Here is an 11,197-nt window from a genome sequence, read left to right as displayed (position 1 = left end):
TCACCATTGAGGATAATGTTTGCTGTGGGTTTGTCATATATAGCTTTTATTATGTTGAGGTATGTTCCTTCTATTCCTGCTTTCTGGAGAGTTTTTATCATAAATGGATGTTGAATTTTGTCAAGGGCTTTCTCTGCATCTATTGAGATAATCATATGATTTTTATTTTTCAATTTGTTAATGTGGTGTATTACATTGATTGATTTATGGATATTGAAGAATCCTTGCATCCCTGGGATAAAGCCCACTTGGTCATGGTGTATGATCTTTTTAATGTGTTGTTGGATTCTGATTGCTAGAATTTTGTTAAGGATTTTTGCATCTATGTTCATCAGTGATATTGGCCTGTAGTTTTCTTTTTTTGTGGCATCTTTGTCAGGTTTTGGTATTAGGGTGATGGTAGCCTCATAGAATGAGTTTGGAAGTTTACCTTCCTCTGCAATTTTCTGGAAGAGTTTGAGTAGGATCGGTGTTAGCTCTACTCTAAATTTTTGGTAGAATTCAGCTGTGAAGCCGTCTGGACCTGGGTTTTTGTTTGCTGGAAGATTTCTGATTACAGTTTCAATTTCTGTGCTTGTGATGGGTCTGTTAAGATTTTCTATTTCTTCCTGGTCCAGTTTTGGAAAGTTGTACTTTTCTAAGAATTTGTCCATTTCTTCCACGTTGTCCATTTTATTGGCATATAATTGCTGATAGTAGTCTCTTATGATCCTTTGTATTTCTGTGTTGTCTGTTGTGATCTCTCCATTTTCATTTCTAATTTTATTGATTTGATTTTTCTACCCTTTGTTTCTTGATGAGTCTGGCTAATGGTTTGTCAATTTTATTTATCCTTTCAAAGAACCAGCTTTTGGCTTTGTTGATTTTTGCCATGGTTTCTTTTGTTTCTTTTGCATTTATTTCTGCCCTAATTTTCACCCCCAAACAATGAATTTCACCTTTTTCTCAAGAGCACACGGAACCTTCTCCAGGATAGATCACATCCTGGGCCATAAATCTAGCCTTGGTAAATTCAAAAAAATTGAAATCATTCCAAGCATCTTTTCTGACCACAATGCAGTAAGATTAGATCTCAATTACAGGAGAAAAACTGTTAAAAATTCCAACATATGGAGGCTGAACAACACGCTGCTGAATAACCAACAAATCACAGAAGAAATCAGAAAAGAAATCAAAATTTGCATTGAAACGAATGAAAATGAAAACACAACAACCCAAAACCTGTGGGACACTGTAAAAGCAGTCCTAAGGGGAAAGTTCATAGCAATACAGGCATACCTCAAGAAACAAGAAAAAGTCAAATAAATAACCTAACTGTAAGCCTAAAGCAACTAGAAAACAAAGAAATAAAGAACCCCAGGATTAGTAGACAGAAAGAAATCATTATGTTTCTTGAGCTCGAGTTTTTTTCTTCCAACATTTGGACATTTCCCCTAATTTTAGTCCTGCTGTGACCGCCTTATTGGATTTTTGTTACAGAGTTATCATAAAGTACAGGCACTGCAAGTCAATACTTAGCCTTTCTCTCCCAGTAAGAATTATTTTTTGCCTGTGCACTGGCTACTAACATACAGAAAAGGTAGCATACAGTGTGAGCAACTTGAGATGGATGAATTACATTTCAGGAAAACATTAAAAGAAAAAAACCATGGTATTTAGACATGTCCACTTTTCTGAACTACTACGACTGTCAGTGCTCTTAGAGAAAAGATGTGTTCTCTTCTCAAGACATCATCGGAAGTGGATCTGTAATGTCTCCTCATCCACATGAGAAGTCCACCCATGAACCCTCCAAATGATTCACATTCGTTTATGAATCCAAGTGATTTCTGTCCCTTGTGCTAAAAAATGTCAACCAACGAATAATGAACAGAAGATGGAAACATAGCAATACATTTCTTGGTAATTTCCCACCCTTGGAATGCCAGGACAGAGCAGAGCAAAAGAAAGTATTATCCAGCCTTCTTCAAGCAGGATTCCAGACTCGATCATATGATACTTTTTTTTGCCTAGAATCATGGTTCTAAGTAAGGCAGATCCACTGATATATTGGGTTCAGACAGTAAACAATCCATCTGCAATGAGGGAGACCTGGGTTCAATCCCAGGGTTGGGAAGATCCCCTGGAGAAGGAAACAGCTACCCACTGCAGTATTCTGGCCTGGAGAATTCCATGGACAGAGGAGCCACTGATTTTGAAGATATATCTGGACTGTAGTGCCACTGTAGGGACACTAATTCTGAAGATATATCTGGACTTGTTCTTTTGAATTGTGCCATAGGAATTATTATTAATTCATCTGGCTATCTGACTCCTAATCACACACACACAAAATATTCTTAATGATCTCTTAGATTCTTCCTAATGTATTCTGAGAGTTTGATTTTGTAAAATAATCAGTTACTTAAATCGACAAAGATTTAGGCTAGGCTTTCTCATGGAGAAGGCAATGGAAACTCAGTCTAGTACTCTCACCTGGAAAATCCCATGGACGGAGGAGCCTGGTGGGCTGCAGTCCATGGGGTTGCGAAGAGCAACACGACTGAGCGACTTCACTTTCACTTTTCACCTTCATGCATTGGAGAAGGTAATGGCAACCCACTCCAGTTCTCTTGCCTGGAAAATCCCAGGGACAGCAGAGCCTGGTGGGCTGCCATCTATGGGATCGCACAGAGTTAGCCACGACTGAAGCGACTTAGCAGCAGCAGCAGGCTTTCTCAGCTTCAGCACTATTGACATTTGAGTTCTGGTAAGTTTTGATGTCGGGTCTGTCCTATACATCGAAGGACATCTAGCAGCATCCCTGCTACTAGATGCCAGTAAAATCCCCTTAACTGTGAAAGCCAAAAATATCTCCAGACACTGAGAAGTGTCCTCTGAGGGGCAAATGTATCAGAGAGGGAATGAGTGAAATGAGCACAGTCATGTCTGACTCTTGGCAACACCATGGACACCTCTGTCCATGCCAGGCTCCTCTGTCCATGGAATTCTCCAGGCCAGAATACTGCAGTGCGTAGCCATTTCCTTCTCAGGGGATCTTCACAACCCTGGGATTGAACCCAGTTCTTCCTCATTGCAGATGGATTCTTTACTGTCTGAACCCAATATATCAGTGGATCTGCCTTACTTAGAACCATGAATCTAGGCAAAAAAGAAGTATCATATGATCACAAGTATTACAAGTAACACTTGTCATTTGGGGTACAGAAATAACTTTATCTCTCTCAATTATTTTAAATTTATTCAATAATTAATTCTTTAATCCAAGGCATATTTACTGAGTGCCAAGAGCTGGGTACAAAGAAATGAACAAAACAGACATGACCCCTTTATTACACTTTCAGTCTTAAAAGGAGGATAAACCTTCAACAAGTAAGCAGATAAATGGATGTATGAATAAAAATTGTGAGAAGTATTACAAAGGTGAAAGACAGTATTGCGTGAGAGAGTAGTGACCACCTAGACAGGCAGGTGGAGACAGTAAAGTTCCTACCAACAGAGTAAACCCAAAATGCTGCTGCAATATTACAGACTTTTAATGTAATATATGGGCTTCCTTGGTGGCTCAGTGGAAAAGAATCTGCCTGCTAATGCAGGAGATGTGGGTTCTATCTCTGGGATAGGAAGATCCCCTGGAGAAAGAATTGGCAACCCGCTCCAGTGTTCTTACCTGAGAAATCCCTTAGACAGAGGAGCCTGGTGGGCTATAGTGCATGCGGTTGTAAAAATGTCGGACACAACTTACAACTAAAAACAACAACAGCAAGTAGAATATATACTCAGAGAAAGAAAATAGGAAATGAGTGAAACTATAGTTGGAGATTTCAGACCTTTTTTTAGCATAGAGAAACTTAATGAGAGATATTACACCAAAGGTATAGAAAGAGGCAAAGAGGGAGAGAGAGAAGTCTGGCTGTGGTCAGAAGCAGGATGGGGTGGGAGACCTGAAGCTTCTTCTGTGTAAAACCTGGACAGACCCCTAGATCTCCATAAAGTGAGGAGCTAGATTCCTCCCAAAGTAAAGCGCACTTTTCTTTTATGAAATTATTGCAAAGTATATATGATTGTCCTTGCTGCTGTTGTGGCTTTTTGCGATGTCCTTGGTTGGCAGGGTTAACACTCAGAAATTATCTGGGGGTTCCTTGAATTTTTCACCATCTTTATTATTTCTGAACCCCATGTTTCTAAGAACCACTATCCTGATACATTAGTCTTTTTAATAGTAAAAGTGGTATTTTATAAAGTTACAGACACAGAAAACAACTTATAATACCAGGGTATAAGTGGTGGAGGGATAAACTGAGACTGACACACACACAATTTCTATATATAAAATGGACTTCCCAGATGGCTCCATGGTAAACAATCTGCCTGCCAATGTGACTGAACAACAAAACGGGCAGAGAGTATGTTATGCTTAAATTTTCTTCTCCTGCCTCGAAGCATAAACTGCATTCCATCAGTAGCTTGCAAAACAAGATTATATAGGAAAATTACTATATTGAAACCACAGGAATCAAAATAAATTCATTACCCTGTGTTAGAACTGAAAATTATGTATAAACTGATACCATGCAGGCTAGGGTGCCTTTAATTATCTGTAAAATCAGATAGAAACAGTATGTTCAGTCACTAAGTCATGTCCGACCCTTTGTGACCCCATGGAGCCTGCCAGGGTCCTCTGTCCATGGTATTTCCTAGGCAAGAATACTGGAGTGGGTTGCCATCTCTTTCTCCAGAAACAGTATAATTAGGAATAATACACTATTTCCAGAAATGTTTACCAATTCAAAGTATTTGTGTAATGGTAGTCAGAAATAATGTGCTAATAGGTATTGTTGATTTACATCAAGCTAGAAATTTTTAAAATATAGCAAGAATACTTTGATGTATATTCTCTCCTGCCCCAAAGATATCATAATCTGATTTTAAAATCTTGATATCTAATTGACACACAGAACCCTCCAGTCTTAGTATCAAGAATAATTCTCTGAAATAATTGGCTTGATTTATCCACTGTTAATTGCAGAACTAATTCATTTGTTTTTTTTTTTTTTTTTTTTGCCTTAGAACTGAGTTTGTGGGACATAAAATGCCTTTCACAGCCTCTGTCTTGGCTTCATTCTATGCCCTTCACTTCAGTTTTCTTTCTTCTTTTGAGCACACTTTTAAGCTATGCTTTCAAGAACACTGTACAACTAAATGAATACAGAATAAATTAATCTGAAAATAAAGTCACATAATGAATGACAGTCTTAAAACTCTGCTTTAAACATCTGCTAACTGGCTCTAAACTCTAATATAATTTTATGAGCAGACTTACTAATAAGGAAGAAGCTCACTGAATAAATAAATGCTATGATGCAAATTATCTTTCCCATTGTGCACAACTGAGTTGATATTATAGTTAACAGAGTGATCACTTGATTTGTATTCCCTGATCTGAAACCACAATGCGGGAGTCACAAATCTCAACACCTGACAGTGCAGACACACTGCTCTGCCCTCCCCGAGCGAGGAGGCGCCCCACCACTGAGTGGTTGTATTTACATTTTAACAGAAAAAATATACAAAGGAAGAAACAGAAGATTTAGGCAGAGATTGAACTAATACAAGGTAATTGAAAGAAGGATTTATACTAACAAATGTATATTAGGTCCTTCACTTGTATTCTCCTAAATTTGGTCATGACTACTACAACGGAGAGGTTATTCTCCAGAGAAATACCATGAATTTCAGAAAGAGCCAAGCTACTCAAGATCACCTAAGATCACCCAAGTGTTCAACAGCAGAATGAAAATTGCCATCCAGGCATTTCTGGCTCCAAAGCTATGCTGTCCCCATTACAAATAGGTTTTGATGTTATATTTATCAGAGAATTATGAGCTTGAATTTAAGCATCTGGGTCAGGGTTGAACTACAATTTAGTTATTTTACATTACAAAAGTTGCACTTTTACAATCAACTTTTTTCTCCTCATTTTCCATCTAATGTGAGTCTATTTTCAGTTCTCCCAAACTAAGACCAGAACCTACTCAGAAAACAAATTTATTGTTGAGGAATTCTCTCTCAAGACTTTGCCTGTGTTGATGAGTTTGATGGCTTTTTGAAACCAAGGATAAAAGAAAGCATAAATCAAGGGATTCATAGCTGAGTTATAATAAGCAATCCAAACCAGTATTTCATAAACATATGTGGGAGTGATGAAACCTAGGAAGGCATCAATGATGGAATCCAGGAAGTAAGGCAGCCAGGAGACCAGAAATGCTAGCACTGCCATGCCCAGTGTTCTTGCTGCCTTTCTCTCCCTCTTGGCCACTCTGTTTTGGAAGCTGTCTGAGCATCTCCCAGTCTTATTGATCAGATTCTCAGTTTTTCTCGCCTGCTGTTTAGCAATGAGGAAAATCTTGGAGTAAAGAACTATCATCACAAGGGTGGGGATGAAAAATAATAGAAAATTCACCAATACCCAACTCTGATTCACTGCAATTTGACAGCCTCCCACACAGGTGAGAGCACTTACTAGATCCTCCAGTCCAGCTGCATTCGCTCCTGTACCAAGAAGGGAAAAAGTATAAATAATGGGAAAGAGCCAAGAGAAGACAATACACATGCCAGAAACAGATACAGTGAACTTTGTTGGATAGACCAGGGGGTCAGTGACGGCAATGTACCTGTCCAGAGAGATAAAGCACAAGTGGTAGATGGAAGCGTAACAGAATGAGCCTTCAAAACAGGAGTGGAGTTGACAGTAACGCTGCCCAAAGTACCAGCAGCTTTCCACGGACCTCACTGTGCTGAAGGGCATCACGGTCACTCCCACCAAGAAGTCTGCACAGGCCAGGGAGGTGATCAAGAAATTGGCTGGAGAATGCAGCTGCTTGAAGTGCAGAATGGAAATCATTACCAAGAGGTTTCCAAATACAGCCAGCACAGCTCCAAAGATGAACACTGTGTACAGGATGAGACGGGAACCTGGTGAGTAGGGGGTTTTCACACAGGATCCGTTCAGGTGCTCATAGCAGAGCTGCACAGCTGCAGCAGAAGGAGATGCACTGCTCATGATTCTCTGATTTGATACCTGGAAACCTGTCACCCTCTGTGGTCCGGGATGTCATTCCAGTTTTCAAAGTCCTTAAAAAAAAAAAAGATAAATACAATATGTTAGTAATTGCCAGCATATTCTGTCTCCATTTCTTTGTAAGTGCCAATCTTTTTCTTTTTTAAAAATTATTTATTTGCTATATTGCATCTTAGTTGCATCATGTGGGATCTTTTGTTGCACGGCAGGGACTCTCTAGCTGCGGCTTGTGGACTCAGTACTTGCAGTGTGTGGGTTTAGTTGCCCTGCAGCATGTGGGATCTTAATTCTCCCACCAGGGATCAAACCCATATTGCCTGCGTTGCAAGACAGGTTTTTAACCACTGGACCACTACGGAAGTCCCCAAATCCTTACTTTCCTGTTTAGAAAGTGATTCATGTCTTGTAAAATAATTCACTTACAGATGCATAAACAGTTAACTTAAATCATTAAATTTTTTAAATTAAAAAAATGTATTCCTTTGCATTACCTGGTGCTTCATGTCTGAGAAGTGCTGGTCTTCAAGAAGCTGTTATATGATGCTTGTTCAAATGCTACATTTTATAGGAGCCTTTTCCTAATTTATCAGAGCAAGGATAATGCCCCAACCACTCTATCCCCTCAGGAAAGGAGCCAAATGATTCCAATACCCAAAACACTTAAGACTGTATCCCCATAGTGGAAGGTGTGGAAAGAAAGGAAATTTTAAATCATGATTGTGTTTATGCTAAAAATAATTTTATGCCCTACTAATTTTCTGATGACATTTGACCTTCTCATGAAATAGAAATGGGAATAGTCTCCTTAAAAACTGCTCAAGGTTTGAAAGCCGTATTGTTTATTCTTACTAATTATGGGTGACTCAATTTTCATTTTGTAAGGACCACTGGTTGTTGATTCCCATTTGTCACTAGAAGTCTTTCAAAGAAGTACTTAAGCTCTTACAGTTCAAGTTTGGGTAAAGAGATTAAATACAGAATTATATTAAAATCTAGACTGTTTCAGGTTTAGTTTTAATAATTCTGATTTGGAAAACTGAATGTGGAGAATCCAAAACGTTTCCTCATAGAAATACATGAAGGAAGAGTAAGTACATGGTAAAAGCAGTTCCTGCTAAGGTTTTTATTTTGGAGAGGGAGGAATTTTGTTGTTTCTAGATGGGAACTGTTGGGGATATATTAAAGAAAATAATATGAAAAATGTATTTTTGGAATGTGAATATTCCTATATTATACTATGAATTTTACCATTGACAAATTCTCCTCTTAGAGCTCTAGAACAGAACTCAACTTAGACTTGAAAAAAAATTTTTCTGATGAGTGACTTCTGGTCATTTTACAAAATCAGCTTTCTAAATCTGAGGTGTAGTTTATATTTGAAATTTTCACACTTTTAAAATGAACAGGTTGTGGAATTATGGTAACTGTCTCCACCCATGTAACCACCCCTGCAATCAAGGTATAGAATAGACTGTTTCCAACACCTCAGTTCAGTGTCTGTGCAATATTCATCCATTTATTTGGTATATAAGGAATGCATTCCCAGTTATTTGCTAAGGAGCGATCTATTGTAGGAACATATCACAATTGTTTTATTCATATATATTTTGATATTCATTTGGACTCTTGTTCACATTAGGGCTGTTATTAGGTGTTTCTAAGAATACTCATATATAATTGTCTGCTTTGACATGTGTTTCATTTCTTTTGGGTAAACTTCTGGCCCTATCACAATGGTGTGATCACTGACCTAGAACCAGACATCCTGGAATATGAAGTCAAGTGGGCCTTAGGAAGCATCACTATGAACAAAGCTAGTGGAGGTGATGGAATTCCAGTTGAGCTATTGCAAATCCTGAAAGATGATGCTGTAAAAGTGCTGCACTCAATATGCTAGCAAATTTGGAAAACTCAGCAGTGACAGGACTGCAAAAGGTCAGTTTTCATTCCAATCACAAAGAAAGGCAATGCCAAAGAATGCTCAAACTACTGCACAATTGCACTCATCTCACACACTAGTAAAGTAATGCTCAAAATTCTCCAAGCCAGGCTTCAGCAATATGTGAACCGTGAATTCCTAATGTTCAAGCTGCTTTTAGAAAAGGCAGAGGAACCAGAGATCAAATTGCCAACATCTGCTGGATCATGGAAAAAGCAAGAGAGTTCCAGAAAAACATCTATTTCTACTTTATTGACTATGCCAAAGCCTTTGACTGTGTGGATCACAATAAACTGTGGAAAATTCTGAAACAGATGGGAATACCAGAACACCTGACCTGCCTCTTGAGAAACCTGTATGCAGGTCAGGAAAACAGTTAGAGCTGGACATGGAACAACAGACTGGTTCCAAATAGGAAAAGGAATTTGTCAAGGCTGCATATTGTCACCCTGCTTATTTAACCTATATGCAGAGTACATCATGAGAAACACTGGGCTGGAAGAAACACAAGCTGGAATCAAGATTGCTGGGAGAAATATCAATAACCTCAGATATTCAGATGATACCACCCTTATGGCAGAAGGTGAAGAGAAACTAAAAAGCCTCTTGATGAAAGTGAAAGTGGAGAGTGAAAAAGTTGGCTTAAAGCTCAACATTCAGAAAATGAAGATCATGGCATCCGGTCCCATCACTTCATGGGAAATAGATGGGGAAACAGTGGAAACAGTGTCAGACTTTATTTTGGGGGGCTCCAAAATCACTGCAGATGGTGACTGCAGCCATGAAATTAAAAGACGCTTACTCCTTGGAAGGAAAGTTATGACCAACCTAGATAGCACATTCAAAAGCAGAGACATGACTTTGCCAACAAAGGTCCATCTAGTCAAGGCTGTGGTTTTTCCTGTGGTCATGTATGGATGTGAGAGTTGGACTGTGAAGAAGGCTGAGCCCGAAGAATTGATGCTTTTGAAGTGTGGTGTTGGAGAAGACTCTTGAGAGTCCCTTGGACTGAAAGGAGGTCCAACCAGTCCATTCTAAAGGAGATCAGCCCTGGGATTTCTTTGGAAGGAATGATGCTAAAGCTGAAACTCCAGTACTTTGGCCACCTCATGCAAAGAGTTGACTCAGTGGAAAAGACTCTGGTGCTGGGAGGGATTGGGGGCAGGAGGAGAAGGGGACCACAGAGGATGAGATGGCTGGATGGCATCACTGACTCGATGGATGTGAGTCTCAGTGAACTCCAGGATTTGGTGATGGACAGGGAGGCCTGGCGTGCTGCGATTCATGGGGTCGCAAAGAGTCGGACACGATTTAGTGACTGAACTGAACTGAACTGAACTGAATGGAAAATATATGTTTAACTGTACAAGAAAATACAAACTATCTTCTAAAGTAATTGTAGCATTTTATGCTCCCACCAGCAATTTATGAGTGTTCTAAATGCTTCAAATCTTCTTCAACACTTGCTAGTGATATGTTTTTAAAATTAACCATTCTAGATGGTGTATAGTCACATCTCATGCTTTTAATTTAATGAATGGTGGTATTGAGAACCTGTTCATGTTATTATTGGCAATTAATGTATCCACTTTTGGTGACATATCCATTAAAAATTTTGTGCATTTTTACTTGAGTTCTAAAATTTCTTATTATTGAGTTTACTGGGTACAAGTTCCTTTGGCATATATCTTCTGAATATTTGACTGAATATTTGATTTTAGTTTCCTGAATATTTTCTTGAGAGTGTCTTTTGAAGAATAGAAGGTTTTATTTTTAATGAAGTCCAACTTACTATTTTTTTAATGGCTAGTGTTTTTTTTTTTTTTTTTTTGTCTAAGAGAATTGTCCAATGCAGTCACAACTATTTTCTTCTATGCTTCTTCTAGAATTTTTATATTTTTTGCTGCTAGTGTTTTATGACTCACATCATATTAATTTTAAATATGTTATAAGGAGGGGTCTGAGGTTTATTAGGAGAATGAGTAGTAGTATAAGGATATTCAGTAATTCCAGCAGAATTTCTTGAAATGACTATCTTTCTCCAGTGAACGATATTTGTTCATGTCAAAAATCAATCAACCAAGAGGGAGGGTATGGGGAGGGAGGAGGGAGGAGGGTTCAGGATGGGGAACATAGGTATACCTGTGGCGGATTCATTTTGATATTTGGCAAAACTA

General features: G+C 38.6%; 1 protein-coding gene across 1 annotated transcript; it reads right to left on the bottom strand.

Annotated features, from left to right (window-relative positions):
• Window positions 1–6,031: 6,031 nt before the first annotated feature.
• LOC113898816 (trace amine-associated receptor 7a-like) lies at window positions 6,032–7,063 on the bottom strand. The gene has a single exon (XM_027552169.1). It carries the CDS (start codon window positions 7,061–7,063, stop codon window positions 6,032–6,034), a length of 1,032 nt encoding a protein of 343 aa, XP_027407970.1.
• Between the last annotated feature and the right edge of the window lie 4,134 nt (window positions 7,064–11,197).

This window comes from Bos indicus x Bos taurus, chromosome 9 (assembly GCF_003369695.1).
Source record: "Bos indicus x Bos taurus breed Angus x Brahman F1 hybrid chromosome 9, Bos_hybrid_MaternalHap_v2.0, whole genome shotgun sequence".
Taxonomy (NCBI): domain Eukaryota; kingdom Metazoa; phylum Chordata; class Mammalia; order Artiodactyla; family Bovidae; genus Bos; species Bos indicus x Bos taurus.
This window is presented reverse-complemented; position numbering and strand designations above follow the sequence as displayed.